This window comes from Rhea pennata, chromosome 5 (assembly GCF_028389875.1).
Source record: "Rhea pennata isolate bPtePen1 chromosome 5, bPtePen1.pri, whole genome shotgun sequence".
Classification (NCBI taxonomy): domain Eukaryota; kingdom Metazoa; phylum Chordata; class Aves; order Rheiformes; family Rheidae; genus Rhea; species Rhea pennata.
This window is the reverse complement of record NC_084667.1, coordinates 37,746,215-37,766,237: the sequence shown is the minus strand read 5'-3', so window position 1 is coordinate 37,766,237 and position 20,023 is coordinate 37,746,215. Positions and strand designations below refer to the sequence as shown.

The 20,023-nt window shown below is 40.7% G+C and overlaps 1 protein-coding gene across 1 annotated transcript in view; it reads left to right on the top strand.

The window, feature by feature from the left end:
- Positions 1-12,843, top strand: part of PTPN5 (protein tyrosine phosphatase non-receptor type 5) — a 44,940-nt gene extending 32,097 nt beyond the window's left edge. Inside the window, exons 11-13 of the mRNA XM_062576258.1 lie at positions 3,260-3,420; positions 8,636-8,749; positions 12,456-12,843. Coding sequence (XP_062432242.1) covers positions 3,260-3,420; positions 8,636-8,749; positions 12,456-12,549 — 369 coding nt within the window. The 3' untranslated portion in view covers positions 12,550-12,843. The remainder of the gene's footprint in view (positions 1-3,259; positions 3,421-8,635; positions 8,750-12,455) is intronic.
- The last annotated feature ends 7,180 nt before the right edge of the window (positions 12,844-20,023 follow it).

Genomic DNA, 20,023 nt, shown 5'->3' with positions numbered 1-20,023 from the left:
TTTACAATTTTTCTAGCAGAAAACCACTTTCCCTCTGTTTTTATGAAAGGACACTCCCCCCACACACACACTCCCGAGGGATCATTTAGCTTCTTTTCAGGAAGGTAATAGCAAGTCCTATTTTCAGATGGATATTACAAGGGAGCAGTTTTTAATACTAGTATTACAATGTCCAGGAAGGAATCTCATTTTAGCAGGTGCTGCACAATAAGCAACTCATAACAAAGAAACAATCTTGGAGAGCTTACAATGAAAACATAAAAATATATATACAAAAATACAAGTGTAATAAGCCACACACTCATTTTACGAGTACCTTTTAGGCCAATACTCATCCCTGCAGAATGTTTTTTCCTATAGCAACCTCTCAGTGTTGTTCCAAATCCTCTTGTCCTTGCTCAATTCTGAGGTAACGCTCTTCATGTTAGAGAGGGAGCTTCTGAATTTAGACTAAGATATGCATTTATCTTTCCTGCATATATGGCTGTGCTGGTTCTAACAGGAAGAAGGCCAGCAAACTTAAAGCCAAATTAATTGTCAGGGCAGGCACACCCACTATACTTAGGCACTAAGAGAAAGAAGAAAAGAAAAGCCAGAGTAGCAGAGTACAGCAAAGTTGGAAGTAAAAAAATATATATATATAAAAATCTCACCGTTTCTCAGTCATAGCCAAGGAAGATGAAGGAAGATAAGTTATTTCCTGTCACAAACAATACTGAAGCCTTTATTGGCAATACACATCTCCAAGGATGTAGTTCCTTCCTGCTCAGACTTGATTTTATTATTTTCTTTAAGCTCACATTCCCAGTTTATTTTTCAGCTAAACAACACTTTGGCTTTCACTGTCAGTGGAGCAGTCCAACAAAAGAGATGTTGGCTGATGAACTGTTGAGTTTTACAGCTGAAATAAAGGCTTCATCTGTTAAGCTGCTGTTGCCTTGAACTGTAAGTTTGTCATGCAGTAACAGTAGTGGAGTAGCAGCTCTGGACTCTGCATATTCTAACTGGCATGAAAACTAGAAAAGCCATAAACTGAATCCTGTTTTCCCTTAATGAGAAGTAAAGTGATCAGAATGAATCAGAAATGAAAGTGATCAGAAAGATACCACCACCAGCACTATATGGCTACTGCATGTGTTAAAGGATGGACTGTGGTATTTCTCAGCACAAAGGACAGGACTTGGCAAGCCAGAGGATGTTAGAAAATGCTCAAGAAAGGCTTTGCAAGGGCAAGGCTTATTTTCTTGCTCAGAGGAACCTGCTGGTGTTTAGCCACTGAGTCACTGTCTCAGGGTTAGTTGCAGCATACATGATGGTAGGCTTCAAACCATCAATTAAATCCTGCTTTCTCCTACTTGTTCCTGAGCCTTCTCAATTTCAGGGAAGCACCAATACGCAATATTTTATTAAAGTCAAAATAAAGTGAATAGAATCACCAAAGTCACGGTTCCCTAAGCAGAAGTATAAAACTGGTAATAGCAAGGACAAAACCAAAGACATCTGAAGCTGATAATTAGAATTTTGACTGTTTCTTCTTTCTGCCAAATGAGTGACTTTATGTAATGATTCATATTTTTCTTCAGATGGCCTGTCTCTTTTTGCTTTTCTCTCAGTATTATTAACAACATTTGGATTCTAATTTTCAAAATCAATTTAATGACTGTTCATAACTTTGATGGCTCACGTATAGTCACACATTCAAAAGTGATTGTGTAAGTTCATGTAAATACCTGGTCTAGTTCACTGTAGTGAGCTTAGGTACTATTCATCTAACTGTGGTAGTACGGAGCTCCATGACAATTAGTCTCCTCTTTTAACCTATAGCATCATCTCAGCAGAAAAAACAACCTGTAAGGAGGCTCTATACTACAATAGTAAGGCACTCTCCTAAATTGAGCTAGGCATACCTTTAAGGTTTGTGTGTAATTGCTTTAATGAGCAATTCAAACCAGCACGATCTGGAACAGTGACTAAATAAAATCCAGTCTCGTTTTGGGAGGCCTCTTGCTCCTACCCTTGTGCCAGCTCCTCTCATGTGCCAACACAAGTATTTGTGTGACTGTGGTAAACCTGAGGGGGAAATGGATCCAGCTGAAAATGAATCCAGCCAGAATTAAAAAAAAAAAAAAAAAAAAAAAAAAAAAAAAGGTGTTTAAATAGATCACTTCTATGATACTTTTGTGATCCAGTGGGCTATGCAAAAGCACTTCCAGCTCAAAAGAAGAATGGAAAATGGCAGCCACAGAAAACTTTGCAACATCCAACCAGTCAGACGAACTTAAAATTCTAGATACCAGAAAATATTTCAAAACTTTTGTGCCTGGTTCTTCAGCAAGAGCCAAAGTTCTTTTTTTCCTCTCCTCCAATTCAGCAACTCATGTGTTTAAGGGATGGTTGTGGAAACTAACTCTTAACGTTCCTGGACCTTTTGAAGACATTTGTGTAGCCCAGTGCCAGCTGGCTCATGTAATAGCTGGAAGGGTAAGGCCAAGTCGCTGAGCTCCATTTTATGACTTGGCAGCTTTATAAATCACACAGAAAGATGTCACTTTGGTCACAAAATCAGAAGCGTACGATGCTACTTGGCGCTCAGAAATGGTAAGAGCATATTTTGTTCAACTCATAGCCTTGCTGAGACAGTGAGGGAATTGCAGTGTGTCTCACAGAAGCTCTGGATTGCAGCTGGGTACAATTCCCACCTTCCACAGTGTCTCTGAATTTCTCACCAAGTCTAAGAGAAGCGTGAAGTGACAGGAAACTGAGATGAATCTGTGTGTCAGAGGAGATAGAAAATAAGCTTTCTTCTCTCTTCATCATCTATCTATATATCTAGCTGGCTAGCTATCAAAGACTGAGATACGGCTTCTGGCTCTCTGTCTGTCAAATACAATATGAAAGCAATTATGTCACAAGCAGAACTAGCTTTGCTGAATGAATTTGTCAGGAAGATAACAGGCAGACTAGAGTTGTTTTGCACACAGCTTTTGGCACTAAAAGAGCAGAATAGTTTTAGTGAGAGTTTTGTGGATTTTCTTTCTTTCTTTTTTTTTTTTTTTTTAAGGCAGTTCAGTGAGGTACGGTGCTGATGTCCAGGTTTTTGTGTTGTGTGGCTTACTGTTTGGATCTCCTGTTCACTTTACCATTAGTTTACTCATTTCATTCTCAAGGAAAAGGCCAGGTTTCATTGCCACTTTATAACCAGAAGTCTTTTTAAAAGTTTGTGATGTTTGTCTAAACTGTCTATCTAATTGGATTGCAGAAAGGTGAAGAAGTCAGAAACCTGAAACATTACTGGTACACATCTTGGCCAGACCAGAAAACACCAGATCAAGCCCCTCCTCTGTTGCAGTTAGTATTAGAAGTGGAAGAGGCCATGCAGAATGCAGAAGAGAAGAATGCCCCAGTGATTGTTCACTGCAGGTAAATAAGCATATCTGACTTTCAAGGGCTTCTTTCATACAGTGGCATATTGCAAATACTGTCCTAAACAATGACAGTATCAATAAGCAATCAGTAAGAGACATGCTGGAGATTTTGTCCAACTGCTTGTGAAATGTTCTTGGAATTTCTAAAATTTAAAGACAGTAATTTTCTATTACCAAGAAGTGTTGCAATTAACATATGGATACAAACTTAACTGAACTCAGAAGTTGATGGTGGCTTAGTTGCAAGTCCTAACAGTCTCATTTTGTTTGCCTAACCAGTAATATATGTATTGAACGCTGTTAGGAGAGCCAGGTCAATGAAGATGAGCATGTGTGTGTGAAATTGAGAAAGAAGACACTTGCACACAGGAAAATGAGAATATTTAACTTGAAACCTCAAAACCCTCAGCTTTGTAGATCAAAGCTTTGTTAGGCCAAAGATAGTAACTAACTGCAGTACATAAAACAAATGAAGCAGTGTTGAAGCTGATTGCAGTGAATAGCCATCAACATAGCGGAAAGCCTGCTAAATGATGTAGTTGTATTGCTAGGATAACTTCCATATTTTTAAGGAGACTAACTTACATAGGCCAAACTTGACCTTTTTTATATGTATAAAAGTAATTGTTTTGCTGGAGTGGACATCTGTAAGGAACTGTTGAAGACCCAGTGGTGAGTTCCACCCAGAGAGGGGGTATGGGGAGTAAGAGAGAAGTGCCTCACTCGTAAGGGAGGAGCAACAATATGTTTATTGTGGTAAAACAGTAATTTAACAAAGTCTAATCACAAATAAGACGGTGATTTAACAGGAGTCAGTGGCAAGGTTCACTTGATTATTTACTGCATGGAGGACTGGGTCAGATAAATGTGTCAAGGAGGCCCTCAGATCATAGGATCATAGAATCAGTAAGGTTGGAAGGGACCTCTGGAGATCATCTAGTCCAACCTCCCTGCTCAGCAGGGTCACCTAGAGCATGGTAGACAGGGTTGCATCCAGGTGGGCCTTGAATATCTCCAGAGAAAGAGACTCCACAACCTCTCTGGGCAACCTGTGCCAGGGCTCCGTCATTCTCACAGGGAAGAAATTCCCCCTCACGGTCAGGCGCAACTTCCTGTGGTTCAGTTTTTGCCCATTGCCTCTTGTCCTGTCACACGGGACAACTGAAAAGTTTGTCCCCGTCCCCTTGACACCCTCCCTTCAGGTACTTACACGCATTGATAAGATCCCCCCTCAGTCTTCTCTTCCCCAGGCTGAACAGGCCCAGCTCTTGCTGCCGTTCCTCGTAGGGCAGGTGCTCCAGCCCTCTGATCATCTTCGCAGCCCTACGCTGGACTCTCCCCAGTAGCTCCATATCTCTCTTGTACTGGGGAGCCCAGAACTGGGTGCAGTACTCGAGATGAGGCCTCCCCAGGGCTGAGGAGAGGGGCAGGATCACCTCCCTCGACCTGCCAGCAACACTCTTCCTAATGCAGCCGAGGAGACCATTGGCCTTCCTGGCCACAAGGGCACAATGCTGGCTCACGGTCAGCTTGTCATCCACCAGCACTCCCAGGTCCTTCTCTGCAGAGCTGCTCTCCAGAAGGTCAGACCTCTGCTTGTACTAGTGCACAGCGTTATTTCTCCCTAGGTGCAGGACTCTGCACTTGCCCTTGTTGAACCTCACGAGGTTCCTCTCCACCCAGCTCTCCAGCCTCTCCAGGTCTCTGAATGGCAGCACAGCCCTTAGGTGAATTAGCCACTCCATGCAGCTTGGTATCATCGGCAAACTTGCTGAGGAGGCACTCCGTCCCCTCATCCAGGCTTTCCATTGAGTCACAAGGCTCAAAACAGATGCCCCCACCCTCCAAACTCAAAGGAGCCTGGGTGCAGCTGGATCTAATCTTAGCCTCAAATTAGGTCAACGTTTTATGTCTAAGGATTCTGTGCACAGACCCTCCCACTGAATCATGAGGTTCAGAATGGACCCCCTAGCTTTCTAAACTCCTCCTCAGAGGAGCCTAGGTGCAGCTGGATCCAGTTCTCATCCCAGACTTAGTCAGTGGTTTATGTCTGAGTTACTTTTAGCTCAGTTGGTTAGAGCATGGTGCTAATAATGCCAAGGTCACAGGTTAGATCCCTGTATGGGCCACTCACTTGAAGGTTGGACTAGATGATCTCCAGAGGTCCCTTCCAACCTTACCAATTCTATGATTCTGTGAATAAATCAAATATGTAATTTAGCTAAGTTTGCAAAGTCTAGTATGTTGTTAGTCACTTGCCAAGGATCTGTCGCAGATAAGGAATCTCTTGACCTCAAGGAGTGACCTTGAGAGGCATCCCTCCTTAGGAGAAGGTTCTGTGGTGCAGGAGAGCTCGATGGGCCCTGCGTTACCCTCCCCCTTCCCAATTTATGGGGTAAGATAGTTGACTCAGTCTTACTTGATAGTAGATGGATTTCAGTTGGTGCATGGTCAGTAAGCCCCTTTCCAAGTGCTGTTGACGACCGCTCTGTGTGAGAGGTAGGGGGGAGAAGTAGGGAAGAGAGTACATGGCAGGAGGCGGGTGCACTGTCACAGGAGTTTGACTAAGGTCTGTAAAACATTTTCTAGGAAAAGTCAGATGGTAGCTATTCAAACATCAAAATAAATGGTGTAGTGTCATACAATGGGCATGTTTTTAGAGGGACTCTATTGTGACCTATTGGTAGTCCAGCGTTCTCAAACATCCTTATTATCTGTAAGCAAACATGGAGTGATTGGTAGTAAAATGTTCATATGATACCATATTAACTAAGTAATATTGAAATCATACAGGTTTTTGGCTGATCTGGATTGTTTGATGAAATGAATTACTTAAAAGATGCATTCTAGTGTGTCTAATGAAAAGGTTGTATGTCTAGGAATAAATGATGTTATGCTCAGGGTTACTCTCTCCTGGAAAGCAGGTGTCTTGCAGAACATAGAGGTTGTATTAGATGTCTGGTTGAGTGTGAGCTCCTTGTATGATGATGTAACTGAGAAGTCAAATATGCTCCTTCCATCCAGAAGAGGAAAGTCAAGAAGAAATACAAAGTTGCTGTTACCTCTGTATGAGCACTGGTGAATCTTTACTGAAGTTTCTTGTCCAGTTCTTCTGCCTGTGCTTTGAAATAGATTTGTATGAGTTGGGAAGAGTTCAGAGAAAAATAACTGAAATGGTTTGTAACAGTCATAGCAGGTCCCCTTTGTCCTTAGAAATCTGTGATTCTCCAAAAGCTTGTTGAAGATTTGTGGTAGTTGCTGCAGGTAAAGATTCTGGTTAGTGTGTCACTCTTGCTTTGCCTGTTTGTTTTGTCCTCTTGTGTAGTGTCATTCCCATGATACAGGAATAATTTTTGGTGCAGTGGGGCATTTTTATTTTAAGTAACTACTGAGAGATGTAGTGATAGGATTCTGATGTATTTTATGTGACACCTGAGGATCAGAACCATTTCAAATTAGTTTGTTACAGTCATTTTATCCAAAGAAAGAGTTAGAACTATTTCAGATTAGTTTTAGTTACAGTCATTTATCCTAAGGAGGAGTTTAACACACTGCCTCTATTTGAGAGTGGTAGTACAGTGGTACATTAGCAAGGCTTGTGTTATGCTGAGTACAGTAGGTCCTTTGACTTTTGTGGGAGATGTCACCCTCAGTAGATCATAATTGCCGTGGTTTTGGCCTTCAGTGATAATACACGTTTAAGAAAAAACAAATACCAACTTAATCATGGAGTTATACTTAACAACAGCTTCATGTTAAAAGTAGGCTAACAGTTGTATTGTGGTCCTGCGACTAAGATGCTGCTTGTGCAGTCTGGGAGGATTATGGTTTTATGTCTCAGCCACTGAAAGACCTGCAGCTGGGACAAGGTGCTGTTTGCTTTCTGTGAAAATGGGGGTCATTCCCTCCATTTGTAAAATACTCAAGAGATCTTCCCATCTGTGGATGGGAACCCTTTTACAATAGCTCTGTACTGTGATTGATTCCATTATGATATCAAGTGAAAGATGAAGGTCTTTTTTGTAACTATTGATTTATTTCTGATGCAGCAAAGAGTACTCTGAAGTGTTTAAAATTTGGATAAACCCACTAGTTATAGTCAGGAAAAGAGAAGAATGAGCAAAGTAAGCACAGATGGTTTCAGGGACAAAAATTTTAAGTCAGTTAGATACCTCCCATCACAACCATTCGAAGACTCAGATTAGTTCTTAGGGAGTAAGACCATTCTCCCAACTTCGGTTGACTTGCATTGATTTGGTCTTTCCGTACTATAGGTTAAAATGATTCTGTTGTAACTGTTGCTAATATAGTTTCCCTAAACAGCACAAACAAGGAGTCAAAAACCTGGCTGTGCAGTCAAAGAGGCGTATTAGAACTTTCCTAACAGCTGTCTGCAAAGTCCATTGTTTTGCCAGTGTTTCTGTGTTATGAGTTCAGTGCAATTTAAATGGAAGCAGAATTTCTTGCAGTTGTGTCAGGTGATTATTCCTGAGGATGCTCACTTAATTATTTAACACATGAGAAGGGCTATTATCAGCTTTTGCTGCTAGTTCTTTATTAGGTGGTAAGAAGAATTCACAGTTTTGATAGCTCTGTGCTTTTGAGAGTAAAATCAATTCTGGTCATTAAACAAGGAAGGCATTAGATAAAAGGTATTCAAGAAAGCAGAAGAGATTTCTTTAATAGTGACTTTGTTGCATCCTACACTAGATCAGGGAATTACGAGGTTGCAGATCTAATCAGCAAATGGCATCATGTTTACCATATCAGTGTTAGCCCTAATTATTTAAGCAAGATTTCTTTTACAGTATCTATGAATGAAAATAGCTTCCAAAGAAGCTATTAGGATTAAGAATCTCAAAGCAAGAGTTGCCCCCAAACTGAGTCCAACAAAGAAACACTGCTTAATTGCTTATTTTGAAAGAATCAGTTACATAAGAGGGCAGACAGAAACTAGGTAGTCCATTTCTAGCACTGTACGTGCAACCTTCTGGTGTGAGTAGCTCGCACTTAATTGTATTGTCTCAGTGAAATTATTATCTTTTTCTAGTTACAGCTTTTTATTCACAGGCATCCATCTGACACCTGACGGAAGTTGGAGGGAGGAAAGGGATAATGGAGTTTGATTGTTGTTCTAATGATGCTCATTTAATAAGAACGTTCCAAAGTAATTCTAACATCTTCACTGCCTCTTCTTTTCCCTTCTGTAGTGCAGGCATCGGAAGGACTGGCTGCTTTATTGCCACTAGTGTATGTTGTAAACAGCTGAAGAGCGAGGGCATAGTTGACATATTGCGAACAGCCTGCCAGTTACGGTTAGACAGGTAAGACAGCCTGTTTCCTTTCCAGAAAAATGAAAAGAAAAACATCAATCTTTCTCTTTATTTAAAGAAAAGCAGGAAAAGGAAGGAAAACAAAGGCTTATAGAGGCCAAGAGAAAATGTTCCTGGAAGGAAGTTATCCCATTCTGAGCAGTTTTGATGTGTAATCTTTGCCTATTTTTGAAAGCAACGAGCAACGCTAGCAACTGAACTAGGTTCACTGCTGACACAAAAATCTGCACAGCTGTAGAGACATCAGTTCACCCCTATAGTTGTTCCCATGTTTATCCAGAAGCAAAGGCTCAAAGGGTGAGCTGCAATCAGATTCAGAGCCACAGATCAGCACTTTGCTCCCAGGCGGAGTCAAGAGACCTGGCCTTGCATAGCTTGAGCAGTGTGCCTGGAACCGTGTACGGAGGCAGAGAACATGTATGGGCTCGGTGTTTGCAGACATATGAAAGGAGATGCAAAGAGATTCAATGATTTCCAGTTAAGCATTTCTTAACACACCACCTTGAGTTTGATTATGAAGTAAACAGACTTGAATTTTGCACCAGAGATGTTATTTTTCCTCTCCCACTAGTTTCAAGTGTCATCAAAACATGTCTCAGTGCTCTCTGTAGTGATAATGATAAAATGTAGTCAGGGGAAGAGGTGTCACAAAAAACATACCAAAGATTTTTCTTTTAAAAAAGGGAAAAAAAAAATCCTCAACCATGCTGAAGTTTATTTCAGAGGAGCAATTATACTCAGTGGGAGACAGAAAATGAAATGCTTGCTGCCCTGCTGAGGCTCTGATAGACAGAGACCTGCAGGGGCCTTGAGGTTTGGCTGTTTCAGAGGATTTTAAGCCAGACCAGGAAAGGCTTCTTGAGAAATAAGAAAACTAGATTACGAATAGCAAGTGCTGCTTTCTTGTGGCCCAGGGAAGTTGACTGGATCTGAAGTATCTTGTATCTGTGAATAATGTTACACAAGTAAATAGCCATACAAATGAAGGTTGAAGACACCTGCTCACAAATGTGCTGGGTACAGAAGGCCGATTAAAAATACTAGTCTTGCAGGGAGAGAAGAACTGGCGGTCATTTGCAGAGGGAGAACAAAGGAGATCAGATTAAAAGATGCCACAGAGGGGAAGGAAGTCTGCAGGGGTTCCTCTTGCTGCCATGTGCTTCTCAGGATTGGGATGGGATAGGAAAAAGCCACTTAAACCTCAAGGGAGAGAATAGTTACAGGAGGGAAAGCAGTCATATCGCCATCCTTGGTACAGGAGAGCATTTTTTCTTCCAGGAGTGTTGGGGGCGGGGAGAGGGGGAACAGGACTTACAGTCTCTCTCAGAAGTCGTGTTGCCATCCACTGTCATTCTCGCTGATCTCCCATAAAATCCCTGGGTGATCCCAAGAGCAGCATGTGGGAATAAGACTAAGTAGCTAAAAGAAGGAAGATCCTCTCTGCCTCCTTCCCTCTCCTGACTGGTGGATGCTGGCTAGACAAAACAGGGTATGTGGGAGAGACTAGTCACCGGGGACTCAGGGAAAAAGGGTTGGGTATAGACCAGAACAAGTACTTAAATGAGTGCACCTTGCTGCATACACAGCAGTAGAGGGGTTGGCACTAGCCCTAAACACCCCTTCATGTTGCTGAGGGGGCAAAGGGACAAGTGTTTTTTCATTCCCTCACAAATCACTTGCAAAAAGCCTGTGCTTTGGGCTGTGCAACTTAGTGGCCCAGACTTGGTCCTAAAATAACCTGGTATGACGAAGGAGAGGAACTGATCATTTGTGCCTCTTTCTCATGGTGCTGAGAGACGTTTGCTGTCCTTTCCCACAACGCAACTTGTATTTGAAAGGTTTCTGTGGCAAACAGGGATGAAAATTTAATTACTCTATTCTGGGCCAAAGCCTGGACAGCAAGCACATGTCATAGTGTGCGTATGTGCATACGTGTGTGTAGGAAGGAGAGGAAACCACCACATAGCAGGGAACCAGATAAAAAGGAAAATAATTTTCTGCAGTCTGAAACTTGATGGTGACCCTAGAACTTTTGTTTCTGCAACTTCAGAGTAAAACCTCACTGTTAATGGCATTGCGTGGAGAGTGCCAAATACGACTAATGTTCCTTGTGTGTCATGGACAGACAGAAGTGTGTTTCAATACAATGTGTAGCACAGAAGGACTCAGATCAACTGTGAGCCTGTATTATGTAGAGCAGATGAAGTTAAGCATTTGCTCAGCTAGCAAATAGTTTCTTTAAAAATGCGATGTGTCTCCCATCTTTGCCTGTTGATTAGTGTTTGGACTGTGGGTCCCTGCTTTTTGTTAAGGGAGTAGTGTAAGTAACTCCATAACAAAATAACTGCAACAGGCTGAAGAAGGAGGTTGTCCAGCTCTTCATCTACCCCTTCTACTCCTACTGGTATGGTAACTGTGTGACCCACATTTGTGAAGCTGGACCACATAGAAGAGGACAGTCCTTTAGGAGCATGCTGCCAGTCTCCCATCCATTTGGCTCAGAGAAAGCAACTTTTCATTAATTTCCTCTAGTAGGGGTTTCAGAGGAAAAGGGCTACATATGCTCTTTCCCAAACTGACACAGTATTTTTAGTGCTAGCCACCCATGGGTTCCCGCGTTCCTAAGCACTCACTGCTTGTGATCTCAGCATCTTTTTGGCACTGCATCTTCTGGATCTCTGCAGGAGCGCTGCTGCTGGCACAATTCTGCATAAATCTGTGAATGTGAGCAATAGATTTTAATTATTTTTATAGTGGGTTATCAAGAGATCATATCACTGTTGCTGAGGTACTCTTTGCAGAATTTAAAATGAGAGTAAAATCTGCTTAAAATGGACAAGTTTATCCTGGTTCTTTTTGTTAATTTCTGTCTCCCACTGTGGTACTATGTGCTTGTTAATATGCTGCTTGCAGAAATATGTAGGTTAATGACACAGAAAAGCAAATTATATTTTTGCTCTTGCTTGCATTTACTTTCATGTTTGCAGTTTTTAAGAGAACAGCAAAAGCTGAAAGGAAAGCTGAACCAATGCACAAAATTCTGTGCTGGGAGTCTTGACTGCTATCCACACTTTAATTAGTAAATGTAGTTACCAACTTGATTTGTCCTTTGTTAAAATTCCTTTGTCTGTTACAAAATCTAGCTGGCCATTGCCAAAAGCACAGCCTGGGATGGCACAGAGGAAAGGTGAAAGTGGTGTGCTGCATTGATTCGCTAGGCTGGCCGAGCCCTTCGTGGTCCTGAGTTTGGTCCCTAGTGTGTGGTCTTGGAGAAGCTGTTTCACCTCTTTATTCCCCCCGGCCCCATCAGTCCATTCAGAGCTTTGTGGTGCAGGCTGTTTTTCACTGAGCTTAGAACGGTGCTTAGGCACTAGTAGGCACTCTAATAATATGAATGCCAATAATGATGGCATTGTTCTTAGTGATTTAAGGCCTCTGCTTAGTAAAATGAAGATAAAACCCATTCCTGTTCTGAATACTTTCTGTTCCTTGGTTAGCAGGAAGTTTCAGGGTGGAGCTTGAGATCAGTCTGTGAGCTGATCGCAATCAGTGGACATTTCTTCATTCATTTCATGGGGCTTTGAAATAGACCTCTCGTGTGTAACACCAGTTTCATGTTAGCTGTGCCGTTTGCTAGTATGTTACTTGCATGTAATAAGGCTGCTGTTTCCCTCCCCTTTTTTTCTTTCCTTTTCAGGGGAGGAATGATCCAGACTTGTGAACAGTATCAATTTGTCCATCATGTCATGAGCTTGTATGGAAAACAGCTTTCTAGAGCAGCAGAAGAATAAGTGTTCATGATATTCCTAAAGGCTAAAACCAAGAGAACTTTTGACTGCATTCATATATATTTCAGATCTGATAAGAGACACATGGTAACCTGGCTGTCTTGGCTGGAGAGAGAGAGAGAGAGAGATTATTTTACTTTGATTCTGCTTTTATGCTCTTGTTTGCATTGACGTTTAAGAGCTGAGGTACGCCTTGTCTTAAACATTGTGACAGGACATAATCTTCACCAAAAAAGGCTTATTTATACTGTAAATAAGAATAGTAGCTTCATTTGTTACAAAATCCCCCCCCCAAAAAAAACCTGTCTTCAGTTTGCTATTTTTAAAAGATAATTGCTAATATATCCAAATATAGTGTGAAACTTTTTGAATTGTCATGCTGAAATATGTACCTGATGTTGACTAAGCTTGAAAGTAACTTTTTGCCTCTCTCTGGTTGTTTTTACATATAAAATTACCGAATACTGTGTATATCGTAAACCTTCTGAGCCTCTGCGTTGAAAGATTCAAGTAGATACATGTTGAAGTGATATTTCACACCTCATGTTTGCTTGTTCAGGGGTTTTTTGTTTGTTTTTAAGAAAGTCACCACCTGGGTTACCAGAACTAAAGTGAAAGAATATATTTTTCATTGACATGAGTCAAATTCTCACCTGCAATTCCTGCCAGCAATGTACCCTTGAATCATAAAATTGCAGATGAATCTGAGGTGTAGGGGAAGTTAATCTGAACAGGAGCTCTTTGAGCTTTAGATTTGCTTTGTTGGTATTTTGCAGTCTCAGCCTGCATCTAGTTTCTCTTTTTACATAGAGACCACAATTCCAATACAATTCCTCCTGAAATTTGAGACTTGAAATTAGACAAGGAATTTTGTGACTTGAATTAATCTTTATTGAAAATGTAGTGATAAGATCATTTGTGTTCTATGATTCAAACTTCTTTCAAAGCTTTGAGGGCGACTGCATGCCCAGTACACATTAAAATGAATGAGACTAGAAATGTAAATCTTGTAGGCAGCTTAAAAAAAAAAAAAATCTCAGCTTGAGTATGTTGACTGCATTTTAATAGATTTGCCCTCAAACCGAATTCAGACAATCGTTAGCCCCTTCTAATCACTTGTCTGGGCAGCAGTATTTCCCTATAGATAATACAGACTGCTGCTCCTGCTCTTCTTTTTAGACCTCAGTCTGGTTGAAGACTGAAATTTGTATTTAATGCTTAGAGGTAAGCGAATATTTTAATTCTTTATTGAGCAAAGAAAGAGAGAGAGGTATACAGGTCCCTTAACAAGAAAAGATGAATATTCCATGAATAGAAGCTGTAATGATCTACTAAAAATATTTTTGCTTGTCTCTTTTTGTAATAATGACCCAAACTCACCACTTTTATGAGTGCAGGAGATTGAGACTTTATTGCACTTGCTAATCAGGAGAGGTAAAACAGCACTCAGAATAGTAATGGCTGATCCTGCTTCCACTGCAGTTTTGCCATTGACGTCAGCAGAGCAGCATAGGGCCTGAAGTGTTATGCCTACAACTTACTTTGTCACTGTGGGGAAAGTTTCCCAGCATTTCAGTACATATCCTTTGTGTTTATTCTGTATCCATGAACCTGTAAAAATCCTGTCAGCAGGATTTGCATGAATGTGTGGCAAAATGTGTTATCTTTAAACCACTTGATTTTATTGCTGTATTTAAAATATTTCCTTCAGTGAGAAGCTAGCAGGAAGAACTGGCATTCTTTTTAAAAATACTGGCGGTACTCATTAAATAGAGCAATAAACTTAAGCTTTTGAGCATAACGTGACTGTTAGTTTTATGTAAACCTTGCTAGCTGTCTTGTCCCCATTGCTACAGATTTTTTCAAAGAGGTAATGCTATTCTAAGTACTCTTTAGAAATAGCAAAAACGCCACCGATGCTCTGAATAACCTTGTAAATGGAACTCCCTATAAATATTATTTTCAGCTATTCAGTGCCCTTCAGTGTCATATCTGAGTCAGTGAATAAAATGGCTTATTCTGTCTGATGAGTTTGCTGTGTATCTAATAAAGAATATTTGTTGATGATGGATAGGCATGTGCCTGTAGGAGAGAAAGTGAATGTGTAAGTTGCCTCCTGAACAAGGAGACTTCCTTGCTATGGTAAACAAGATATGAATGTATCTGAAATACTGGTTTTGAGGTCCATGCACAGATCCTTAACAGGTATTAATTGGCATTCCTTCATTGATTTGAGGAGAAAGAGATGATTTACACTGATGAAGGATAATAGCTTGTTGCCCACTTCCATTCTGCATATGTAGAATGTCCTGAGAGAGTGGTCTCTGGTATATTATAGATACTTTGCATCAACTCACTAGTCCAAAGCAAGTATCAGCCTAGTTGCACTGTCTGGTTATGAGGACTGTATTGCCACTGTCTCACACCAAGCAAGAACATACTGCTTAGTCTGGACCAAAATATTCAAATGCTTCTTAAAGTGTTTTTTGTCTAACAGAGTTGGAGATAATCCTCCTATTTGATCTTTGACTTTACTGTAATTAATATAATTAACATATTTCCCTCCCCCCCCTTTTTTTTTCCCTCTCCAGAGTTTAATATCTGAAGGACATTAGATCGGCTGTTCTGACCTCTTCTGACTGCGGAGGTAGTCTTTAAGTGCTTTAGGATTAGCAGAAAGAAGCTGTGCCTGTGTAGAAGCACTTGAGATGAGTGGGGCTGCTGGTTCTGTTATTCAGTAGGTTTGAAGCTGAGCTGACAATAGGAAAAAAGCTATGCTGTGCATCTTCCCAGGCATCTCTCTTTACTAGGGTTTGTTTTAAGAAAACAAAAAATTCATAGCACATTTTACCCCTCCTCTCCACTGATCAGGCCTCTTTGTACCAGAGACTACAGCGTTAATATGTGCAACACAGTTGTTCCCAGACGACTAAATTCTTTTCTCCAGGTAGGTCAGCATATAACAAACCTAGGATTATTTTATTTAGAATCAGCTGTAATGTCTTCTCTACCTGTTCTACTTTTTTAAGTGAACACAGTGGTACCTAGCTGGATTCCTGGTTTGGTCATTGGCTGTCAGATTCTGTTTTTCTCATGGTAATGTGAGAGTAATGACACTTTCTGTTCCTTTGTAGGTACTCTGAGCTCAGATAGACAGGGCTATGTAGAAGCAAAGACTGAACTCATACTTAAGAGCCTGAGCTGTCCCCAGGCAAAGCACATCTCAACTATTTGAAACATCAAGATAAAGATGATTTGGTCAAACTATTCTCAAAATGTTACCTACCTAGCAGTCATATGTAGCAGAATGTTGTGCTTAGCTGCAGAACTTTCAAAAGTAACTGATAATTCTGGGCATTTCCTCTGAAAAAAGTTTAGGAGGAGTTTTTTGATCTTGACCTTAACTTGCGAATTTGCTGTATGGAAAGGATCAAAACTGAAGAGAGAACCAAACAGGATCTTGATTTCCATCATTTACCTGCTGTCTGTGCAGTGGAGGGACCATGCAACTTGCACACAGGCAGTCTTAGAAATGTGTGTGTGTTGCTTGGTGAGCTAGCAGGTTTTAGGAGTGCATCTGCACTGTATACCTTTTGACATGTTCCCCCCCAGAAACCATTTTAAACACTGGAAAATGTTAAATTAAAAAATAACTGTGTTTCTTTTTCTTTTTTAAAAAATTGAGATGAAAGCTTTATACATTTGCTAGGGAGAAAAACAGAAGTACATTTTCTAAGATCACATTGGGGATAAGTTTGTTTCTTTTTCCAAGTTTATAGATTTTTATTTGCTGCTGCCTTTGATGGTGACTGTCATCATAGGCTAAAGTAGGACAGCTCAGGACTCCTGTAGGAAAAAGAAATTATTGCTCTATTCAAAAGCACAGAAGAAACATACGTGAATGAAAGCAATTGCTGCAGCTTTCTTCATGAGGTACACACATTCAAAACACTGCCTGCTCTAGAAAATGCAAACATTGATTTCTGGTGTCTAGAGGAGAATTCTGCATATCCCCAAAGAGGTGAATTCCTTTTATTGCAGGCAGGGAAAAATTAGAGTCCACTCTTTGCTGGAGTACTAACATAGATCAGACTGTAGCACCTGTATATAATAGGCTCCATATTCTTGTGCCATGGCATGAAAGTTACAGAAGGAGCAAGAATGACTTCTGCACAGAGAACCTGCCCAAGCTTATGTTCCACGCAACCCATGGCAGGGCAGTAGGCAAGACTGATGCAGTTGATAAGAAAGTAGAATCACAGAGGAAGGCTAAATGATTTATTCGGAACTAAAAGGCATGTTGACACCAGAGCTAGCAGTATGGTTCAGAACATCTAAGAAGATAAAGCTTAGGCAGTCCGGCAAAGGACTTGGGTATTGAAATTCCTGGCCCTCTATTCTCTCTGCTAGACTGTGCTACTCAGGTTGTTTCCTGCTGCTTAATTTTCTTTTATGTGTTTGTTGCTTCTTAGGCCAAAAATAAGGTTAAACAAGTTATTGCATTGCACTAGTTTTACTCCAGAACGTTGATTGCCAGTGTTTTCCAGGAAACATCCCTTTCCTGTGCGAGAGCCTGCCTTGCCAGGCACCCTTCAGAGGGCTTAGCCTTTTTTGCCTACCTTTTAAATCTCAAAATTCATAGGACAGAGAAATCCTGTAGCACCGTGTGCCCTATTAAAAACATGTCTTTGAGAAGTGGCAGTGTTTACCTGAGTCAAAGTTTATTGTTATGTCTGACCTGAACTACTCCAGTCCTAGTACCAGCTGTGAGGTGTCTACTTTCCTCCTAAAAGGCAAAGGCTTTTTGCAGCAACACTTCTTTCTCTCCAGGAATCAGAGGGAAAAGATTCTACTTAGATCAATCCTCTTGCTCTCATCCTTCTCCTTTGCCTACGTGGCTTGTTTGTCTGAAGCGGACGCAGGGAAAGCTGTCTGTCAGGAATTAAGAAAACTTGTGAAACAGACACAGTGATAGCTTGTAGGTGAGCTCTGAGCAAGGGGAAGGCTCTGTTAGGATGATCTACTACTTACTCATCAGAGGAGGAAGGAAAGATAGAACAATATAATGAGATAGAACAATATTATAATGGATGGAACAAAAGTTTAGAGTTAAGTGATCTGGATTCTGTACCTTGCTTTTATATTGCTATCTAAATCAGTGTTTGAGTGTCTAGGTATGTAGCCTGATTTTACAGGTAACTAGATTTGTAGTGGCATTTGTGGCACTTATGTAGATTCCTCTTTTAGCAGAGTGAAGAAAAAAATGTCTTCATGAACACATGTGGGACACAGGCATGATTTATTAGGTCTTCCCAAGAACTATGTTTTCCCTAGTGTTCTTAAATTTGTGTGTGTAAATTGGAAGATCCTTTTTCTCCCTGGAAAGTTCTGATAATCGGCTGATTACCTTATTATTTTCTATCCAACTGGATGCTTAAATTAAAGTTCAGAGGGCCATTTCCCTTGAAGCAGACATGCGAATATTTGTGTGTGCCTGACTGTTTGCTTTGGCAGAGGATTTAAAGTGGTCTTTTGTTTGACTGCGTAGTTTTTGGATTGCCAGACCAAATGTGGAAAGGGACCATCTGCTTCAGGACTGCTGCTTTTCTTCTTGCATAACAGACAATAGGACCCATTTGCTTCTTCATTTTACTAGCTCAGTCCGCTTTTCTAGGCTAAGGCATGTCCTGAAATCCTTTCCTGAGTTAGGCCTTGTGTTGTCAAGAGAACATACTTCTTCCGACTGAAGTGCTTCCTCAAGTGTATGGTCTGAAAAGCACAAGACTCATTCTGCCACACATGGTAATGAGATATCATGGACCCAGTAATACAGGAGTATGTTCAGAACTATGGAGCCAAACCATTGCATTAATGATAAAAGTCCCAAATGGTACAAGACTGCAGCTCAGTACAGGGGTTACAACTGTTGCCAGTATGCTTCAAGCAGATTTGTGAATCGGCTTGGACTTAAACATTTCCCTCTTACATCTGGTTTATGCTTTGAATAGGTTGTAATACTTCAAAGGAGATGCATACTTTTTTTTCCTCCATAATTTTCCCCACTTCATGTTGGCAGCTACAAGGGTTTCTTTGGTCCTTTGTTCAGATATGCAAAGCTAATAAGGCACCACAGAACAGCAGAAATCTCCTCTCTTAGGGTAGCTTGGCTTCCTTTTGTCTCAAGAAAAGGAAAAATAGGTGTAGTTGGTTTCACTACATCTACTGTCCTCTTTTTGGTCTTTAGGCTGTTGTGAGGAATACAAAGAGCAAACACTCGGCCATCACCAACGTCAGGGCAACAAAGAAATTATTCAGAGTCACTGCTTCCCTTCTTGAGGTCTATAATAATTGCAGCATGACCAGATTCAATGATGTAAACCAAAAACTCTACTTCTCATTCTTATGCATCCATTTTCTCCCACAGCAGAGAATGTGCATGTGTGTGTGCCCGTTTGACCCACAGAAGCTGGTGTAAGAACAGAAGTGTGAAGAAAGATTCGCCAGTGCTGCAAAATGAGCTTTGAAGGAGTAAGTGAAAGTGCCTTGGTAGGTTTATAGACAAGGAAGAAATAATACCTTAGTTATTTCAGACCACGACTAATCCCATTTCCACACTCTTCTGATTTGATAAATGCATCTGTTCCAGTGAGAACATCAAATTCTAGAGAAGGGATCACAGAGGCTCTGTAGGACTGCAGTCTCTCTTTAGCAGACTACTGCATGTGTTAATTTTTACTGTTCATGGTATTTTTTGCTTACTGAAAAAGCTGACATTGTTTCAATCTCAGCATATTTCTTTTTTTTTAATTATTTGTATCAGAATTTTTACCTTCCCTTTTCTTTCCTAGAGTAGCAGAAATCATCTACAATCATCAGTAAAGGCTGTATATTTTCTGGGGATTTTCATACTGCCTTTCTCTGCAGTTTTCCACTAGAATTATTTCTCATAGCTTCTGGAAGCTGGCATCATCTCCAGGTTCTTTGTTTTTCCAAGTACCTGTATCTCACAAAGCACAAGTGGATTATTACCCAGGTGCCTCCTGTGCTAGACTCCCTTCTTGTTTGAACTTAATGCAAGTACAGAGTAAGTAACTGCAGTCTGTTCTGAACACATACCAAATGCAGTCAGTGAAAAGAGGTTTATTACTGCTAGTTCAGCATTGGTCACAAGCAAGAGATTTAGCTGGGGATCTTCAAAATGCATGTATGCATGTAAGATGGCCCCTTGTAATATTTTAGAACTGCTGTACTTGCATTAGTGATTTAAGACAGCTGAATACACAGGCTGGGGTCTGTAATCCATTTTCCTCTTGAGAAGTACATTACTGGAAAGAAACATTCCTCTATATGAAGAAGGGTGACAGACTTGCTACGGAGTGTAAAAGAATCAATTAAAGAATTCCCTCAGTATCTACAGTTATGAAATGATTTTCTAAAGAGCATTGTCCATGTTTTAGAATCTGTGTGACATGGCTGG